Source organism: Meleagris gallopavo, chromosome 2 (assembly GCF_905368555.1).
Source record: "Meleagris gallopavo chromosome 2, MGAL_WU_HG_1.1, whole genome shotgun sequence".
Lineage (NCBI taxonomy): Eukaryota > Metazoa > Chordata > Aves > Galliformes > Phasianidae > Meleagris > Meleagris gallopavo.
The window spans coordinates 7,621,504-7,642,494 of NC_139405.1; the positions used below are offsets into that span (position 1 = coordinate 7,621,504).

At 46.7% G+C, this 20,991-nt stretch overlaps 2 protein-coding genes across 2 annotated transcripts in view; one reads left to right on the top strand and one right to left on the bottom strand.

Annotated features, from left to right (window-relative positions):
* Positions 1-6,251, top strand: part of LOC146544857 (uncharacterized) — a 29,770-nt gene extending 23,519 nt beyond the window's left edge. The window contains exon 4 of the mRNA XM_085219034.1: positions 5,932-6,251. Coding sequence (XP_085075160.1) covers positions 5,932-6,050 — 119 coding nt within the window. The 3' untranslated portion in view covers positions 6,051-6,251. The remainder of the gene's footprint in view (positions 1-5,931) is intronic.
* Positions 672-10,231, bottom strand: LGALSL (galectin like). The gene is made up of 5 exons (XM_085218784.1): positions 9,801-10,231; positions 9,541-9,612; positions 9,328-9,416; positions 8,741-8,918; positions 672-6,224 (listed from the first exon to the last, which is right to left on the bottom strand). The coding sequence occupies exons 1-5, from the start codon at positions 9,831-9,833 to the stop codon at positions 6,081-6,083; spliced, it is 516 nt and encodes a 171-aa protein (XP_085074910.1). The 5' UTR covers positions 9,834-10,231; the 3' UTR covers positions 672-6,080.
* Positions 10,232-20,991: the final 10,760 nt, after the last annotated feature.

Genomic DNA, 20,991 nt, shown 5'->3' on the forward strand with positions numbered 1-20,991 from the left:
CTTTGGATATTGAGGTCTCTCTCAGAAATCTAGAGCCACAACGTGATGGAGGGCATAGTCTTTTCCTGTTGGATGATTCTAGTTTTCCCAAAAGCTTTAGCTTGAAGAAGCTGAGACCTTGAAGCTTCCTCTTGCACTTAATGATTTTAACGTGAGCTTCATCTAGGATCACATCAACAAGTGAAACACTGGATCCCATAATACCAGTTTTCTGGAGCTGATGTTGTGGTTTTGCTCACCACATATCCATGAATCTTGTCCCACCAGACTGAATGGAGTGCGTGTGTGAGTTATGCTGCAGAGAGAGGCTGTTTTATCCCATGCAAAAGCCATCAGCTGTCTGAGTCTCATGTCCCGTCCTGTTCTGAGACATGCCTGTTAACTCCTGCAGTTTACACTGCCCAGTGATGTCAGTGAGTGTTTTGCATGAGTAAGCAAGTTGTTCTTTCCTCTAAAATAGTTATTTGATTGTTCTATATAGACCGTTTAAATTTTAAAGGAGTTTTACACAAGCTGCTACCAAAGAAACACTTCTAATTCTGAACTGCCACACTACAGCTTTATTAGAGGAAGAATTAGCTATGTCTGAAAAACACTCAGAAGGCAAAAGAAGTAAATTGGGTGTGTAACAAGTATTAACAATTGTTATAAAAGACCAAATAAAACCGCAGTGAAGATTCCACATTTTATTGTTATTAAAAGTTCATTAGGAAATTGGCACAACACATAAAAATAGATCTGTGGTGAATGGTACACATTACTATTATTGCCACGTCATTTCGTGCACATCCTCACTTTTTAAAATCAGAAGATAATGAGCATAAAACATTTCATCAGCTAACTGTGAAACCAGTGTTACTGCAGCTGGGAGAGACCGTGCTTTCTATTGATTCTACTCAAGCAAATAATGCAGACAGAAATAGTCCTCTATTGATGCTTAAATTCAGGATCATTTTCCTGAACAGATTTTTAGAGCATTCCCCAGCTGAGAGGGCTGGAATTACCCCTTTTCTTACAGACCTATTCTCATGGAAGTCAAAAGGCGTTTTGCCATGAACTTTAAAGGCAGCAGGATTTAGCTATTTGTTGACAGACAGATGGAAAGGCCTAGCAACAGAAGCTAAGGAAGTCCCGTGGCAAAGCGTGAGTTTATTATTTTGATCTTGCACATGCTGCTGAACCTCCTTGTTATAGTAATTGTGCATATTTGTAACAGCAGTGATTGCTGGGAGGAGCTGGGAGGGTGTATCAAAGCCAGATAAAGCGTCAGTAGCTCATTTTTTCTCCCCATTTGGGATGCCTTCGTTTTAACCCCACGCATCATACAGCAACTTTTACCTGTACATTTTCTGATCCATGTGAGAAAATCAGAACAAAGCCTAGAATGACCACAGATTTCACCACTACACTATGTAGTCCTGGACTTTGGTGGACAAATAAAAAGCTTTTCTTCGTAACTTCTGTGCTTGTCGTAGTGAGCATTTAGGTCTGCCCTCAGCCTGACTCTGCCTGCTCACACTGCCATCTCCATTCTAGGGTGCTGGAAGGTTGCTCAGAGCATCCACTACTGGCTCTCCAGAACTGGGCTCTTGGTGGCCTCTGAAATGCCCACTACCTCTCTCTAAACTCATGTTCCATTAGGACTACAGTACATCATGCTACAATACCACCAGTAGCAAGCTTGGAAGTGCCGTGGCTACTCTGTTCTCATTTCCTCCATAGTGAGTATTTTTAAATCCAGAAGATAAAATCTCAGTGCTGCTCTCTCATGAAAATCTCAGGGTTTCAGTCTCAGCCTCACTTCAGGAGAGTGACAAGGGTGGAAAGCTGGCACAGCATTATGGTGAATCAGGCTCTCTCTTTGGTTTTCAGGCTGTTTACTCAAAACAGCCCTTGAGAAAGATGCTGTGCCTCAAGCAGATGTTACATTCAACCGGTTTAGCAATATTACGCCTATTTTTTCTCAAGCTAGTCAAGGAGGGGAGGGAGAATATAATATATGTTAGTGCAAGTTCACAGAGACAACACATGAATATTTAGGACAAAATGTTCTTTCAAGGTGGGGCAACCATTTCTAGTTGTGCCACAAAAAGAAGGTGTTTTGTAACATTTTTACAACTTGACTGTGAAAAAGCATTTATGTGAAATATATTTAGACAGACTACCTCACATCACCCAGCATATTTCAAGGCTCTTTCTGAGTAGTCAATAAACTCATATTTCTTTTAAAAAGAGGAGAGAAGAAGAGAAGAAGAGAAGAAGAGGAGGAGAGGAGGAGAGGAGGAGAGGAGGAGAGGAGGAGAGGAGAGGAGAGGAGAGGAGAGGAGAGGAGAGGAGAGGAGAGGAGAGGAGAGGAGAGAGAGGAGAGGAGAGGAGAGGAGAGGAGAGGAGAGGAGAGGAGAGGAGAGGAGAGGAGAGGACAAACCATCAGCTTTATTGCAGCCAATTCCAAATTTAACTATGTAATTTGGGGATGGATATTTTTGGTATTTTTTTGGTTTTTTTCCTTTTTGGAAAAAATAATAAAGCTATGCTAAGTTGAGAGATTACACTCCAAAGCTTTTACCCATTCAAGACTTCTTTCATTTCAGAAATAATTTCCTCATTTAGAGGAAACTGCAGAAATATTTAGCTCATAGATTCTAGCAGAAGATCTCAAAAGTTGGCTAACACACACTTGCTCCTGAGGAACTGCAGCTTCCAAGTAGTTCACAGACTACTACAGCCTACTGAAAAGCATTTTGAAAACCCAATGACTGTCCCAGTTTGGAAACAGTCTGATTTCATGCTTAGTAGGGCTTATACCCCAAATGAACATCTGAGTAATCCCTAAATTCTAGAGACAGAATTCAGATATAAATTTTACAGCAGTCTCCCATCTTAAACATTTGGGTTTAGCTCAAAGTCTAACTGAACAGAAACATTTAAGGCCCAAGTTTTCTCTGACTTGCACTGCACCACCTTCTGAATGCAGTTAGCCAAGTAAACCATGCACACGTGGGACAGCCCTTGGTTACGGAGCCATCATCCTTCCTGGTACTGCCCAAGAGCAAAAGAAAAAGGCTTCCAACATTCTGTTAAACACACAAGTAGATGTGGAAACTCTAAATGTGACTTTCTGCCCTTTCTTGAGCTCTCAGCCAAACCACTGCCCAGCAAAAGCGGATTTGCAGCTCTTCTTGCCTCTAAGCCCTGCTCAGAAACCATGACAGGGCAGAAGCAGGTGGTGGGTGCCACAGTCAGTTGAGTTAGGCAAAACAAGAACGAGGTTCAAAATAGCATTTTGCTGAGCCAGGTAACTACTGGAGCAGGAACCAAGTAGTGTGCCTGGTACAGAGGTGGGAAAGTAGGCAGGATGGTTATCACCAGGTCTTTGCTGCTGATAGAGACCTCTGTAAAGTTCATCTCAGCGTGCTTGGCCTATGCTCTGTGCTGTGCCAAGACCATCCAGGTCATGAAAAATCTGAGGGCTGCACTAAACTACTGCAGCTACCTGGAGCCTCAAGTGGCTGAAAATTCAAGTCAGCCAAAGCCCTTATTCTGGGCTACAGCAAAGGCATAGAGCAGGAATCTCTATTGGCCTTGTGCTGTCAGAGATCTTTTTGGGTTTTGTGCTACTGCAGGGCCACAGTGCTGCTCTCTCCAGCCTCCTACTGTGTGGCCCTCTGGAGTAGCAGGACAGCCTCAGGCAATGGCTCTGCATCACAAAACATGGCTTCACAGGTATAGTTAGAGAAAGCACTAGACAGGGTGGGCATCAAACATCTCTCCAAACAGAATTCATTTTCTGCTTGCATCTGCTTTGGAGCTACAGACTGTTCCAAAGCTGGAGAAAAATCCGAACAGCTCATGTGGAAGCACCTTTCCCTTGGATTTTTATTATCATCATTTTTAAGAATATATTTTGTACCAAAACACTGTCAGCATTCTTTATACGACGAAAAATGACACAGCCATCATGAATCGTGGAGAAGAGTAAAAACAGAGCAAGACGGGAACATTTCATATTGAGGTTCAATCCGGAGTACAAACAGAATCTGATGCACAACTTAGAAGCCATAGACCAGATAAAAAGATCATCTGGAAAACAACAGCTTTTCACTTAATTTTGAAAAAGGAAAAAAAGTCAGGGGGCTTCAATCTTAAGGCTAAAATTTCCATTAACAACTCATTTTGTAGGTGGGAGCCCAATTCTTAACTCACTCACAGCAGCACCACCCCCTGGCTTCACAGAGAGATCTGCACTTGTGTGAAATAAGAATCAAGCTTCTATGCCTTTGTGCTCAGAGGACTCTGGTTGACCTCAGCAGCCTTTGGACTAGAGCCATAGCTGGAATTTCAGCTTGCAGTCTAAGGCTTCTTAACTGCAGGCCAAATTAGCGCAAAATGAGGCTTTGCAACTGGCATTCTACCCTCCACTTTGGATATTCCAGTTCTGGTTGCTTTGAAACACTTCCTTATTGCAAACTTAATATAACTCTGTTTGTGAGATTTTTTTTTCTCTTTTTTTTTTTTAATACTGTGCTACAAATGATGTTTTTATATTCTGTGTCCCTACATTACACGTCTTCAAAATTGCCTAAATATATGTTTATATCATGATTATAACTACTCAGAAAAACTTGTCGTGGTCTACTGTGAGCAGCCAAGGAAAAAGCGCATTTAGTCCTAAAGAAGTCAAGAAAAGTGGTTGTGTTCATTTATAGTGTAGCGCAATGACTCTGTTTATACAGCTATACCTACTAGTTAAAAAGCTACTTGAAAAGTTATTATTCATGTGCAGTAGATGATTTTCAAGCATTAATAACTTGGCTGTCTAGACAAGTTTTAATTGTCATATCAAAGGCCGAATATGTTCTCAAATGAGTGCAAAAAAAATCTCCCATCTCCCCTGGAAAGAGGCTAGTTCTCTTGCCGAGCTAAGAGACTGCCAAATTTAACTTTTTCTCAAGTTATAAAAACACAGCTACAAATTTGCCGTTTAATTTTTAAAAACAGATTGACTTTAACTCAAACCTATCCTGCACAGCAAAGTTAGTAAGCCCTGAAAAACAGTTTAGTAAATATATGCAAAGAGTTCCCCCCACCATCTACCATGCCCACATTTTCCCAGGGCCCAGAGGGCTCCGTTAAAATGTAACTCAATGTTCAATAAGAAACATGAATTTTCCAGAACGATATGTAGAGTTTACCCAAAGAACCCAAGACATTTTGTACATTCAAAATGTTTACACTTTGCTGTTCTTAACGATCAGTAAGATTGTTCATTTTTACTAATACATACAATGAGTATAAATAAATAAACTACAGATAAGCTTTAAAAATTGTATTAACAGTACATTGTGCAAAAACTTGTAACAATCTACATTCTATGCAAATACCCTGACTAAAATATACAGGCTAGTGTCCTCATACCCTCATTCAGTTTTTTGCGCAGTCCTTGGACCAAATCAGCGGCCTGGAGCAATCAGCAGGATGGCACTGCAAGCCATGGAAGTTAGCTGATTAACACCAGCAGCAGATCTCGCCCCTGGGCATGTGCAAAAATCCCATAGAAATCAATGGGAGTTGTGCTTGACTAAGTTTGATTGTACCCCGATAAAGTGAATAGCAAATTTGCCATTGATTTCCGTGGAACCAGGCTCAAGCCCTGGGTAAGGACATCAACATGTGGCCCTACATTGTGCTACACTACTCCACTTCAGTGCAGAAACAATATTTGCAAAAGAAAAACCTTTTTTTGTTATTGTTACTGCTGTGCAGTAACTGATTTTAGTGCTGTGTTTCAGAAATCGCCTTTCTGTGAGATTTGAAACAAGACTGCAAGTCTTTCCGAATCCATTCCATTGATTATCCAGCACAAGTGGGTTATTTTGATCAAAGAAAAATGGCTCGATGTCTATTAACCATCAATGTTCTTCATTAAGATAGACAACAGCCCAGTTCATCGGCACAGGCGTGAAGAACTGCACACAGAAAAGGAACAGCCTTCCTACTATAGTTGTGTCCAGAGCCGGCTGTCACTTCTCCACACAGACGATGGCACCTGAGCCGGTTTGGAATCTACAGTTCTAACAAGTTCAGCCAAGTTTTGTAAGCTGAAGATCTCCATTTATCTTTATCGTGTCAATTGCTGACAGTGTTTCAATACGGTGGTAAAAATCAAAGAGCTGATGTCCATCCACAAATATTCTAAAACGGGGATGCTCACAAAGTATCTCAACCTGTAAAAAATAAAATTATGAACCGTGTTCACAACATAACTGGGAAGTTCTTTCACAGGATGCAAAGAGCACCAGATTAGCCTCTAAGCAGCATTGGTATGGCTACACATCTTGCTACTTGCACGCCATGTAACAGAGAAAGCTGAGCCCACTTTGCCCCCATGACCCCAGTTGCATTACAAGGGATCTGCTCGCACTTCACAGAGATGTTAATCCAGTCTCACACTGTCACGGTGGGGAGACCCCCAAACCCTGATGCACAGCTCTGCAGATTATGGTCCCGCTGGCACCAGGGAGGTTTTCTCTCTGTGAATAATGCCAGAAGTAAACCTCTAATTAAAGGTATATCCAACCCAAATCTTGCATTCCTTGCTACAGATGTTTTTTTTCCCCTGCAGAATGAGGGGGCAGTTCCCTCTGCAATGTTTTCCACGCTGCCATTAATTCAATGGAAGAAAGCAAACACGAGAGGGATAGGTTTGCCCTCCCCTCCCACACACCAGAACTGCACATACACAGCTGCTGTGCAACTAAAAAGCTTTTGCTGTGGTGACTGCACACAGGACTGCCTGTTGGACTAGGGGCTGCAGTAGCGCAGGACAGCTTGATTACAGTCAGACAGCCACCAGAAGCACAGACTGCATCAGGGAAGGATAAAGCTCATCTCTCATCCTACAGCCCTGGATAAATAATCTAGAAAGGAGAGGAGAGGAACTAGACCACTCATTCTGGATAAGTCCAGAGATTCCTGATATTAAGAGTGGCTTGATGCCTTGCAAATAAGCTTTACTAGAGCTGCCCCATCAAGAAGACAAGACATGAAGGCAACGAACATGCTTCTTCTATGGGCCCTCACAGACCTCCAGAAAGGCTGAGAAGAAAATCTGCAGGGAAGCCATGTGTAAATCCCAGGTTATTTCTGAGGCTGGTAGTCTGGAGCGAAGTGAGTGATAAACTGAGCAAGTCTAAGCACATCTGACTTAGGGCACGTCATACTGGGGCAGTAGCAGCAGACTGCCCATGGGACGTGGTGATGCACTGCGTTAGCAGGGAAGCGCTTGTGCTATTGCGCAGCTCCGGTGTCACAGTAGCAGGTGCATCCAGCCCCAGGCCTTGTTATGTAAAAGATACGGTTAGCCTCAACGCTGCTTACAATCCACCCTGGGCCATACCAAAATGATACTTGAACAGGATCACAGGTAATTGGCAAGAGCACTTAAATACTCCTGTTTAACTTAGTCACTGAGGAGACCATCAAAGCTGCGAAGGTTACTGGGAGCCCAAATTCCATTTGGAAAAAAAAAGAAGGAAAAAAAAAAAAATGAACAACTCCTCTTCTACAGTATCTCACACTAACTGCACGATTCTGCTATCTTCTGGTGCCAGCTGTCATCAGTGGGACACCTGCAGAACATACTCTGCAATTTGTCTGGCCTGTCAGAGTGCCCAGCCACCGCCCAAGGCAGCAGGTAGCCCATCCCTCTTAGCCAAAGCAGGACCAAGGCTCCACGCCCTTCTAAGCGCATTTCCCACGTGCACCAAAGGGTGTTGCCAGCTGTGACGGGGGAGATTGTAGAAGCAAGTAGAGCGCAACCAATAGGCAGCAAAACCTGTCATAAACACTCTCTGAAAGCCCAAGCCTCTGGGGAGACGGTGAGCTTTTGGGGTTGGGGGAGATTATCTTGGGGAGAAGAAGGATTACGAGAGTTTGGCAGCTGGTCAGAATGGTGGCACTAAGCAAAGGGGCCAGCAAGGTTTCATAAGAGGGGTGGGGGGGAGCGGGAGGGTTTTTCTGGGTCAGCTGCACAGAGAAGGCGTGCAGCCCTTTTTCTCACGTAGCCAAACTGCTAAGAGAGAAGCAGCCCTCTGCAGCTGCATACTTTGTTAGTCCTGATTAGCAAAGACATCTTCACATAGCCATAAACACCACAGATGGGAATCTGCTTCTAGGTCAACCCAGTCCATCCCGTGCACATGAGATTTCCACGTACGCTATTTCCAAGTGACTATAGGCTTAAATTTGGCAGGAGACTTAATCCCAGGGTTCAGAGAAGAATACTACTATCGCTTAGCTATTTAATCTGCTGACACAAAGGGCTACGGCCAACCTCTGCGTAACATCCCTGGAGGAATAGGATGAACAAGATCCTCATTAACTGCACTAAACTGCGAACACCACGTCCATTATAGAAATCATCCAAACCCACGGCAGTCCCACAGAGTATTTACATTCTCCAGTAATAACTTGAAATGCAGTAATAACATAGAGGTACTTTTTAATTTATAGCTATAAAACTAAGCTCAGGAAGATCGCTTCATCACACAGCATTACAACCTCCGACTTGTCATAACACCCTGTGATGTGTTTACGGCCCCATCGGAACTGCCTGCAGGTGCAAGGCGGCAGAGAAGCAGGCTCTGCACAACACAGCGTGTGATCCACGGCAGCAACTCGGCCATCAGCACTGCAGCCAAAAGCAAGTGTGGGGATGCTAACAGAGATGGCACGCACTCACCCGAAAAGGCTGGTCCGGTATAAATGGGAAGTAAGGAATAGACGACTGCTCTTCTCCCCATTCTCCAGCTACACACGAGTTTCTGATGAACTGTCTGTCTGTGAATACAGCTTTCAGCTCGATGGCCACATCCGCAGGAGGATCCTCCGACTCCCCACAGGTCAGGCTGATGCCAAAGCTGCAACGCAAACACAACCGCTTTCATTCAGCCAGAACACAAGCACACAAACCCCAAACGCAGCTGGGTTGTCAGCACACTGAAACCGTCAGCAGCACAGAGCTCATGCGGGGAATGCCCAAAGAGCTCTGCAGGGCAAAGGACACGGCTACAGCACACAGATAGGTGCGTGTGCCGCATGTGTATGTGCGTATGTGATCCAGCGCGAGTCCTCCTTTCCTTCAAGTGAAATGCTGGGAAACGGGATCCGGTAAAGAAATACCCCCTCTATGGGTCAAAGGAGAAACCAGCACGCTATATTTAAAGCGATAAAAATAATCCTTCTGTAGAAAGGAGAGACTGTGCGTGTGTGTGTGTGTGTGTGCGGGTGGGCTCCCACCCCCCCCCGGCCGGGCCCGGCGGGTTTCACCTCTCGGGGTTGAGGTCCACGATGCCCATCACCAGGATCTTCTTCCCCGGCCGCATCCCTCCTTTGATGTGACCGCAGAAGGGGACGATCTGCCAAGGAGAGGGGCGGCGGGTCACTCGGTTGTGCAGCCGAACGAGGGAGGGTTTGGAGGGGGGGGTGGAGGAGGTTGTTAAAAGAAGTCCAAAAATAAAAGCAGCAAGAAAAAAAATTTACCAGCCGAGGGAAGTACACATCAGCCTGCACCGGGGATCCCAGGGAGTTGTTTAAATGCCCGTCCTCTATTTTCTGCAGGTAGAAAGCAGAGCGCTGAGGCAGGCAGAGGCAGCAGGGCCCCTCCCGGCCCTCCGCCTCTCCCCTCCGCAGGTGCGCGCCCCGGGCAGCAGCACAGCAGCAGCACAGCAGCGGCAGCAGCACCCGCCTCCGCGCCGCAGGTGCCCGCCGCTCCCCCAGCCCCGCACCGCGGCGGCACTCACCAGCGCGTCCCGCTCGGCCACGGTCCCCGCCATCTTGTGCGAGCGGCGGCGGCGGCGGCGGCGCCGGGGACGGGGAGGGGGCGGCGGGGTAGGGCTGGGCTCCGGGGGAAGCCCGGCGGCTCGGGGGGCAGCGGCGGAGCCGGAGCGATGCCGGCGCAGAAGTAGGAAGGCAGAGAGGAGGAGGAGGAGGAAGAGCAAAAGGGGAGGTGGCCGGCGCTGCCTCGCCCGGCGGGGAGCGGGGAGAGCCCAGCCCCTGGCCTGCGGGGAGCCGGGCAGGGCGGGGATGCCGCGGCTTCCTCCGCTCCGCAGCTCTGCCCCGCGGCGCGGCGCGGCCCGGCCGGCGGTGGGCGGGAGAGGCGGCCGCGGCCCCGGCCCCGCGGGGTCTCGGCCCCGCCGAGGAGGAGCCGCGGGGAGAGGGGGCGGCCGGGGGGCGGCGCCGGGCCGGGGGAGGCCGAGGCGGAGAGGGGGCGGCGGGAGGGCCGAGAGCCCCTCGGGATGGGGAGCGCTCGGAGCCGGAGCGGTCCTGAGCCGCGTGGGACGGCGCGGCGGAGAGACGCGGCGGGATGAGGAATCCCTCGCCTTCACCGCAGCGCGAGTGACGCGTCCCGAAGGAGCGCCGCCGTGGTGCTGCCGATGGGCTTAGGGCCCTGGGGGTGAGGGTCTGGAGGGGGTTTTGCTGCGGCTTCCTCGCATTTGGGGTTTGGAGGCGTGAACGACCTTCTGGCGACGTGACGCGGCACCGTGCACGTGCCTCCTGCCTCCCGCTGTACGCGTCGGGCCGGGTGGATGAATGTCGCCGACCTTCCCTCCGCCGCCGTGAGGATTAATTACTCATTACTCCTAATGTGCTGTGGAAGAAGCTCAGTCACTGCAATACTTGGGGTTTCAATATGACCGAGCGTATCTGTTGGGAAACGCTCCCAATCGCTAGGTGATGCCATTCAAGAAGCTACTGAGAGTAAGTGATTGTGCAAGTGTGCGGATGCTTGGTTACTTTTTCAGTAGCGTCCACTCATTTGGGGATGTTTTCATCTCCGGATGCCCAGCTGGAGGTGGCTCATCAGAGCTTATGTTTGTGCGTAAGTCTCTTTGGATGCCACGTATGGAAGCCCTGGCTTCTTCAGCTGTACCGGCACAGCTGGGCACACAAGCAGCACACAAGACCTTGTGGCCGAGGTCTTGGCCTTGGAAAACCACCAGACCGTTTTCTTCATGCCAAAACATTGGGTGTCAGCCCTACCGCGTGGAAATTGGACCTGGATTCTCCTCAAATACAGCCAGGAGACTGAGTTCATAAGCAGCCAAAACACGTGAGAAATGGTTGGCTTTCCAGTGGTGAGCCAACTGCATTTGTGAGTTCACCACAGCGAGGAACCAGAGATACAGACCTGATGGCTTTGTCAGCTCCCTTGTGCTGCTCACCTCTGCCCTCGGCTGCATTGTGCTGTTTTGTGACTGGCCTGAAAGAAGAGAAAGCTCCATATGCTTTTTCATCTTCAGTTGGTGGTACAGTGGTACACGATGCCCAGAGAGCTCTTATCGTAACTCATCATCTTTTCCTTGGCTGTACAAGGAGCAACTTCATTGAATAAGTTTAAGTTTATAGGACATAAAATCAGGCCAGCCTGTCCTTTGTGCCATGAGTTCTTGTGAGGGGAGAGGTCGTTATTATTATGTCTTTGTTGTGTAACTGTTTTTATTTTGAAATAATTAAATAACAGGACTTGGCCATTTGGCTAGCTGCTTTGCCTTGTGTTTGTCTTTTCTGGCGCATTTTCCACAAACGAGCACAAATGCAGTGTTTGTTCTGTTGGCCTTGGAAGGAGTGCCTGGAACAACCTGCGGTGTGAAGCTATGAGGGGGGAGGACCTTGCTGTGTTTTTCAGGCACTGACTGGTCTGTGTGCTTCTGTTTCTATGCCAGGTTCTCCACTCAGCCTGTAGCAGCCCAGGACATTGAAACCGGGGATGAGTGAGGCAGCCAGAGCAGCGTTTCCCCCAAGTGCTGCTGTGATGGCTGCTCCTGTGGCTTCTTCCAGGGAAGCTTTCTCCAGCTGAAGAGATCTGCCCCCTCATCTCACCATGAGCTGAGCTTGAAGGGCTGGTGGTGGTAGCTGAGACAACGTGATAAATATTTGTGCTCCACTGAAATAATTACGACTTAGGTGTCACCGAGACTGACTTGTTGGCCAAGTACAAAAACCTTCATGGATAGACATTGCCATCCAGTTCAGGGCTTGTACAACCTTTTGCTCAGTGGGAACCTGAGACTCTTGAAATACTTAGAATTGTATAAAGATTAAAAAGAAGTGGCACGGTGCAAATGCCATTTGGGAACAGCTAATGATGTGCCCAGCCCAGCCACCAAAGCCATTGCTGAGAACTGGCAAACCCAGAACATCATCTTAATCCCGGCACCTTGTATCTTGCAGCCACTCCCTGTGATGATTTAAAGAGGTGTATCTAATTCTCAGCTGGCCTTCACCAAGAAGGAATGCAGCACGATTGCAATTTTGGTGTGGTGTAATTACCCTGCCTTTCTTGCCCCATTACCACTGACACCGCTCTCCTCACGCCTGGGTTTATAGGCTGACTTGTACAACCTCTTTGATTTGCTTTGTTTTTTTTTAACAATGTAAAGGTAAGAGGTGTTTGCTGGTTTCGTGGAAGCTTCCTTTGGTTTCTGGGTGGCACGGCACCAAAGTCCTCATTTTTCTAAGACTCTTTCAGAGCTGAGCAACGTGATACAGGAGAGTCTGGCAATAAGTTTGATTCAGTGGCTTGAGCCAAGTTCAAAACAGTCCAGAGGGCTTTCTCCTTTCAGAAATACTGCAGTGCTGATAAAAAAGGGGTTACTTTTCTTGGAGCTTGGTGGCTTCGCCATTGCAGTTATCAGACAGAGTTCTGGGAATCCAAACTCAACCTTGTGTAAATTTGCCCTATGCAGCAGCCCAGGGCAGAGCTTTGAGGAGGATGGGTCTTGGTGGAAGCCAGCAATGGGCTGGAGAGCAGAGTGGGAGACATGGGGCTTCTCTTGCCATGCAGCATCAAAGAGACCCAAGGAGACTCCCCCGGCACCGCTTATTGAGCCTGAAGTGCAAGGTGCCACATCCCTGCAGAAATGTTCATAAACCTGTCCTCTCATGCTCACCTACAGGAAACACAGATGTATAAGACAGTTATCAGTTCGGACAGTGCAGGGTGGGTGTGCAAAACACCTATGCGTTTTCACAGGTTAATGCTGTCACATCTTTGTGGATGGAGGAGGGAATCCAGGAGCAGGAGCATCACCCCTTTTCAGCTGGCTGTCCGTAGTGCCTGGTGTTTGTACAGATCATTTCACAGCTTCAAGTTAAAACGTGACATTTATTTTGTCTGGCTTCCTTGCTTCTTGCCACTTCCTGAATTATTCTGCTCTGAGCCTTGCCCTTCAAGGCTCTTGCTGTGCACGAGTCCAGTGGAAAACTCAGTTTTCTGGGCCTCTCAGTAATAGAGATCAAGTAAACTGGTGCTTAAGGAGATTGGCCCGAGTGAGTCATTTGATTGCACACAACTGCTGTGCCCTGGTGCAGAGCTTGTGTCTATCAGCAATATTTATCTTGCAGGTTGTTTATTGGATTCTGCACCAGGAACCAAGGTACGTACGTAAAGGTATGTCAGATAAGAGCTGTGGGTTGAAGGCTATTCATGTTTTTCTGCTTTTCTACAGAGAATCAATGTCCAAACTGGGGAAGGCAGAGCTAATGCTGTGAGGCTGCAGCAGGAGCTGGAAGCATCCCCACAGGACACTGTGTTTGTGTGACTCGGAGGCTGGTCTTTCCTGCTGTGTCCCGTGCTTCCTTGGTGTTATCTGCACTCAGCTGTTTTACCACAAATCTCATGGTGTCAGCTCTTTTTTTTCTTTCAGTTTCAGTTTTGAATTCTTTACCATTTCCCAAATGCTTGGCTTTTAATTTTCATTTGTGCTTTTTTTTTTTCTTCCTATCTTTTGAACATGGGAAGCAGTTTGAGAATTGGCTGTTTCTCCTAAAACTGAAATCTAACATCAGAAAGGAGCACTGCATTTTAAAATGTCATCATTTCCAAGACAACCTCATGAGTTTAAAGTGCCCTCACTTTAGGGTTCATGAACATGATGCACCGTATCTTCATCACATCTTCCAGAGGACGTGGAAGAAGACTGCTAAGGGGCTTTTACCCATAAGTATCAGCATGTCAGAAGGCCTTTCTTTGTGTGTTTTAAATTATTAGTGACTGCTCTATCTCAAAGAGACTTCCTGTTACTTTGCATGGTCTGCAGGACTGGGTGGGGGCTGTTGACTATTTTAGAGGCACCACAGAAAGTATTCTTCATTTATAAGTTAATAGACCTTATTAATCCTGTTTTTACAGTGCTTTCTGCAAATGAAACCTGGAACATGAGAATCACATCTTTACACTTTAACTGCCAGCCCCAGCAGTTGAAGTTTTATGCAAAACAAATTGAGAGCTTGTGGGCAGGGCAGTGCCCCCGTGGATTTGCTGGATATAACTAGGTGGTCCAAACCAGTGTGCTGCTTTGGGTGCATTAGGAGAACAGTCAGCATCTGACCGAGTCCCAGAAGTCTGAATGAACAGGCAAGACTGATGGCTGCCCTACAATCCTTTAACAGAGCCTCTGAGTGATCCCAGTTCACTTGGCACAGCTGTTGGCACAACAAGGCCGTTCCTGAGAAGGCACGGACAGACAGACGGGCACTCTGCTTTGTGCTGCGTGGTTCTGCAGTGTCTCTGGTTGGCTGATCGAGGGTTTCACTGCCTCTGCTGTGTTCTCACTAAAGCGTTGTGGCAGTCTGAATTCATCTTCCCTTTTGGATCATGTGTGGTATCCTCCATTAGTAACACTTTGCTCTGACAGGCGTCCTGCTGTGCATTGCAGCAGTCAGGGGTTAAATAATTTATTTGGGAAGCAAGTTTTGTACATGGCTCGGAAATGGGAAGAGAACAGGAATATTGCAACAGTGAACCACGGGGTGGATTTCAGTGGTAGCCTTGGAGAAATACATTGTGCCCTATACTTTCTGAGCATTGCGCTTTGCCATCCATTGTTTCAAAATTGCTTTCTCTCCCATAATTATCTTTACAAGAGGAGGTGGATCCAAAGCATTTGTTTGGGCTTTTTTTTTTTTTCTTTCAAGGTAGTCCATTGATTTCCATTTTTAATAATAAGTGTGAATAAACAAAAGGAAAAAGACCAACATGGTAATACATAGCTGGTATTTAAAATAGAGAGAACAGGTCTGTTTGCCACAGCACGCTCCATATGTGGACATCAAAGTGTCTTACAAAGGTCATAATTCTCATTTCAAAGATGAGGAAGCAGAGGTGCAGGGGGAATTGGCTGGCTTAGCCAGTCAGTGCTGGAGCTGGGCGAGAGTCTCCAAACCCTCCAAATCAGGATGGCTCAGGTTCCAGGTGCAACAAAGGCACTGTTACACTGCAGGGAGAGCAGCAAACCATGCCACCAGCCATGCAGCCAGCAAAGCCTGGCTTCCTTCTGTTCTGTTCAAAGGACCTCTGATGTTGGCGTTTGATGGTGCAGCCATGAGGTGCCAGGGGCCTTTTCCTCACCGAGGGCACTGATGGAGTGTGGCTCACAGCACTGTTATCTGTTTCCTCAAAAGTTGAAGGTACTTGAGAATTTTTGAGCCTTTCTGTCAGGCATGGGTGCTACGAACCAGTGAGTCACAAATAACGTGTGCTTGCATGCATACACCCGTGCATGCATACACAGACCCACATCTTGGCATTGCAACATGAGGGATATTTTACCCTATGGAACTATGCGATCAGTTAGCATTTTTACCTTGCAGATCTGTGGTTTTAAACATGTTTCTCTGTAGAGTTCTGAAAGATAAAGGGTGGTACAGCAAGGATCTTCATTATGTTGATTCAGTACAGTTGTTCCATCTTACTGAAAAGTACTTTCCAAGGGAAGACACTAAATGCCTCCAAATTGCTCTTCCAACTCTGTGGCTGCATCTTCTTTGAGCCCTCAGAGGCTCGCTATTAAGTCAGACTCTTTAAGTTACTCAGTGGATGAATCCTACCTCTTGGTGAGAGGACTTTTATGCCTGCAGCCGTGCTGCCCCGGGGCACGGTCCTGTCACATCTCATCACCTAGAGAGGGAGAGGCTGAATGAGCTTTTTGGTGGGAAATTTCTGAAGTAGTGATTTTCAATCTTTTTTGATTTGTGAGCTCTGAAAACACTTTAGGTGGCTGTTCAGCCTCCTTGGCAGGAAACTGAAGCTTACTGATAAGAGAGTGGTTTTATTAGCTTTGACAGACCCATTGCAAGTAGGCTGTGGATGCCACAGGTCTTCTGTGCTTGGAGTTATAATGCGTCTATGAGTTCATACAGGGATCGGCCAATGGGAAGCAGGCATAATGTGTATTATCCATCTGTACACATATGGTGGGAAGGAGCAAAATCACTGGGAGCCAGGACACAAAATCATGCATCTGCCTTTAGGAGGGCAGCCATGCTGTGGCTGTGCGTGAGTGGAGGTGGCTGGCAGGGCTCCCCAAGGTGCTGCTGAATGGGTTGTCCTGGGAGGTCAGCTCTTGGCACAGGAAACAGCCTGCCTACCTTTGTTGCAAGCTGTGCAGCACAGCTGACAGTTACTGGCCAAGGTAACTGCTTTGAAAAGGCTTGCAGTGTGACTTTCTGATGAACAGTGCTTCCCTGTCTGCTTTCTGCTTCTTCAGACTAGTGCTGGGAAAGTTGGTTAGCAGGGGTAGGCTGTCTAGCTTTGTCATTCACCCTCTTTGACCTTCAGCTCTTTTTTTCTTGATTAAGTCCATGTTACCCATCAATTAAAAAGAGACCGTGTTGTGTTTTTAGCCCACAGGAGCATTGTGAGAGCTTTGATAATAAATTTTTCAAGATCATCAAGAGAAATGTGCTATATAAATGCAGATTAACGTTACTAGAAAGCCTGCAGGTTCTTTACCTTATATGTCTCTTCCGTGGTGTCTGCCAGCAGTCCCGAATACATTTGCTTCTCAGATTACTAATCTCAGATGCAATATATCAATGGAGCAGACTTTCTTTCTTTATATTTTAAATATCACGGCACAGCGTATCATGCAACCTGTGATAATACTGTTTAGCATCTCTGTTATTAGAGCATCTCTTCATACTTTTGTTGTTACAGGCCTCAGGGGCGTTGTTTATGGGCAGACCTCAAAGCCTTAGTAGTACTTCAGTTTTCCAGGTAGGAAAACCGAGGCCCATCTTCTAAGCACCAAACTCTGAGCCAGTAATGTGGTAAGTGAGTCTCTTAGCTCTCCCATACTGTCATCAAGCACTGGGAAACTGCTTTCAAAAGAACCAAAGACCGTCAATTATAGGACCTCAATGCAGAGTTTGCAAGTGAAAGTAAGCTTGCTAAACAGAATTTTCTTTTTGCCCTCTGTGTGCTGTGAGTGACACTTCAACTAGACACTGCAGTGGGTGCGTTTCCTGCATGTCTGGTTGCTCTTGGAGAGATGAGGGGAAAGCCCTCGCTCATTAGCAGTGCCTCTTAGGCTTCTGGTTGCCTACTGAGTGTTTTACATCCCTGAGTGCTTCATTTATGTTCTTCTCCTCACTCTGGGCTTTTTTGTGGGTTACTAATATGTCCTTCAGACTTGCAAACTGTTGTTCCAAAAGAGTTAGAGGAAATACACAAATGATGGGGACAGCTGCTTGAAAGGCACTCTGCTTCACACCTTACCAGGAGAATATCCTTCTTACTGGGCTGTGCAGTCTTTTCTGATTCATGGGCCTTACATTCCTTATGGCCCAATGGTCTGGTGTCAAGACAACCAGGGGAATACTTCCTTCCCTCCGGCTGATGTGGGTACTTTGAAAGGAGATGCTGTCTTGATCTCTGTTAGGCTGGAGATGGCACTTCCACATCTCCTTTGTCTTTGGAGAACGTTCTGGTCCCCACGATTGATGCACCAAGCAACATGAAAGGTCAAGCAAGGAACAGGCCTCTTGTTCTGAAGACAGCAGGGGAGCTCTTTCCTTTGCTTTCTTTGTTGGTCGTTTCTGCCAAATCTGGCAAATCCCATTTTTGTGTGTTTGCTCCTGCCAGTAGATCATATTGGGTGTGTAGATGTGTAGATGGAGATTGGGAATTCCACTTCTGGAGCCAGGCACTTTGAAGGGAGGTGTTGGTGCTGCTGTCACCACACCTAAGACCTTTGCCAATGTGGGGTCCGGGCGTCAAAGGTGAGTAATTGTTATTGATGGAGGAACTGCCTTGTTTGTCCACTGACTAAACAAGGCAGATTTTCCAGCTTTTCCCTCCTCCAAGTCTCTTCCAGATCCTTCCAGCTTCCCCATGTCACTCCCTTTTCCTAATCTCCCCATCTTTTCTCTGTGGCTTCCTCCTGCAGTTTCAGTTCTGGCAGGCAGCTCCCAGCCTCACGTTCTTCTCATCTGAAGAGGGCTTCCCAAGCACGACTTGAAGGTCTTGCATAGTACAACCTTCTTCCCAAGGCCATCGGTGCCAAAAAGCTATATACTTTCCCTATTTTGCAATGATCATATTTAACTTGTAGTAACATACCGAAGTTGTTAGCCACTCCCTACTGGCATGCCCTATTCCTAAAGAAGCTGTGTGCCTTTTAACCTAGAGGTGCTGGAGGGTATTTACTGACCAAACCATCTGCTGTTAAGCTTTCCATTTGCCCTTCAAAGCCAAGGTTGCCATATCTGCCATATTGCCCAAGGTCTGTGACCTGAATAGCAAGTTGGTGTCCTGTGAGTGTCTGGTCCTGGAACGGCAACATTTCCTGTCATTTTTTTCAGTAGTTGCACTGAATTCAGCATTCCTATGAAGGATTATTCAGACAATTTCAGCATCCTTATGGGGGATTGTTCAGATAATTCATCAGAGCTTTCCAAAAGCAGAAATGACACACACCAACACCCATTTTGAAAGTAGCAGGCTGGTTAAATGGACAAACCCTGCGGTCACTCTGCATCAATATATAGTGACAGTGATGCTGCACTAAGCTTTTTTTTTCCATCAAAGCAGCTCTATCTCATTGATCCCCTCAGCGTCGTGCCAGAGAACAGCTGGATAGCTTTTTTTGTATTTAATTTCACTTCCTAACCTGGCAGGCTTTCTACAACAGAGAAGTGTCAGCAAGGTATTGGTGCATGTTTCTTCTGTGCAGCCCGACAGGGATTTCTATCTCGACCTCTTTGCCTAGGGTGTAGCTCCTTTAGAAATGATTTTTGTGGAGCAGTGTTACATAGGGAAAGTTATGTTTAATGACAGTTCTGGGGCGTTTAAATGTTAAAGTACTTGCATAGCAGAGGTGTATGTGGTTGTTCTGGCATAAAAATGCTTGGGTTATGGGAACCAGTATAAATTATGCTAGCGAGAGCAAGTTTTATCTTTATATGTTGGGAAAGCTGGTCCTGTAATTGAATGTAACTGTAAATAAAACAAGCTTGGCGCTGTTTTTCATTCACAGGCTTCCAATTCAAATATACCTCCACTATCACCATAGGAAATGGCAGCTGTGAAGGGTCAAGTGTATTAGAATCAGACTCATCTCATGACCTTCAGCTCAGGCACCACCAGTTTGTTATTGAGACTCCCTTTATAAAGATAAAAATTGCTGCAAAGTCAAGAATCTGGTATTTCCAACACCCGTTTGAGGTGGGGATGAACCATGGCCTGGAAGAATCTGTGGAGTATAAGAGGAGCACGAGGAGGAGGTCTGTTGCTTATAGTGAAATACCCAGTGTGAGGGAGAGAAATCCCCTGCTTGACCTCTGAGATCCTCAGCTTGTCTCCAGACTGCCAGTCTCACCTCCCACTCACCTGGGCACAGTGCCCACTGCAGCTATAGGGCACCAGTCCCTGCTCAGCCTGTCTTAATTAAAAAACAACTTTTTTTTGTGTGATAGATACCAACAGAATGCGCGGTATAACCGGCAACACAGAAGCCTTCTGCCCTGAAGACATTTCCATGCAAACAGACGACAAGAAGAATATCTGTCAGGAAAGCCAGAAAAAAAAACTCTGTTTTGGAAAGTACATGGTTCCTTTCCTCTTTGGAAACAGCATCACTGCGGGCTGATGCGGGCTCCCGTAGCAGAAGAAGTCTTCAGGGCATAGAAAGTCTAGTGGAGGGGGAAAAAAGCCAAGCAATTAGCATGCTCTGTCAGGGGTTTTGTTTCAGGCTTACACAGAGTCTCCATAGGCAGAAGTGGAAGGGGACAGGAAGCACTCAGCTTAGTTTTACAGCCTTGAAACAGATTGACCAGCTGACATCACAACTCACCCAGGCTTTTCTGGGATACCAAAAGCAGAGCTGGTATTTAAAGCCCTGGCATTGCAGCCAGAGGCACCGCCAGGTCCTGCTCCAGCAGTTCTGACGTGGCAGAAGCCTTATGTAACTCAGCCAGATTTTCAGTATGGTTGCAACAGTTTCAGGACTTGCGAGCAAGATTTTCACTATGTATAAGCTCAAGAATGAGCATACTTCTGTCCCCTCCTGTCTCACACTTCACTGGGTTGCATCAAGGGTCAGGGAGCGAGGATTCATTTCCAGCTAGCTACGCAAGGCTTTCATTTGCATCCCGCCTTTGTTTTGTGTTGGGATAACAGAGGTTTGTGCTGCCATGTGAGACATTTTCTTACTGGTTGCCTACAACCTCAGCTGAATTTCAGAAGAGTTTTGGCAGACGGCCCCTCTGGCAGCCACTGATCTGTGCAGCGGCTTCTCAGGCTGAAATGTTTGTCTTGAAATGCGTCAGCCCGTATCTATTATTGCACAAGCTTTTCCTTTTCCCCTCCTCTGTTTCAGCCGTATCTAAGCGTGTGGACTCTTCTCAAAGAACTTTTAATATTTTCAACATTTGGAGTGGGTCTGAATAAACGTTTGTTAGGGGAAAACTTCATAGGGAAGACAATGCATTTTTTTGCTTATTATTCTGGCTGGCAATAACGTACGTGCAGCCTTACAATAGTAATAGTGCAGTAGCAAATAAGGATTGCTTTCAGTAGGAAGAATCCCTCTGACACGCTAACCAGTGCCCCGACATGGCATCACCTGTAGAGGTATCTCTGTGCTTTGTTGAGCAAAAGGCAGCACAATTAGATGGGGCATGGCAGGATGATCTGCTCCGCAGGCTTAAACT

What these genes read in the sequence shown, in the direction of transcription:
- LGALSL (XM_085218784.1), bottom strand. Translation starts at nt 9,833, where the DNA reads ATGGCGGGGACCGTGGCCGAGCGGGACGCGCTG. An exon ending in TGGCCGAGCGGGACGCGCTG is followed by an intron (nt 9,613 to 9,800) that starts GTGAGTGCCGCC and finishes TTCTACCTGCAG; the next exon opens with AAAATAGAGGACGGGCATTT. An exon ending in TACCGGACCAGCCTTTTCGG is followed by an intron (nt 6,225 to 8,740) that starts GTGAGTGCGTGC and finishes TATTTTTTACAG; the next exon opens with GTTGAGATACTTTGTGAGCA.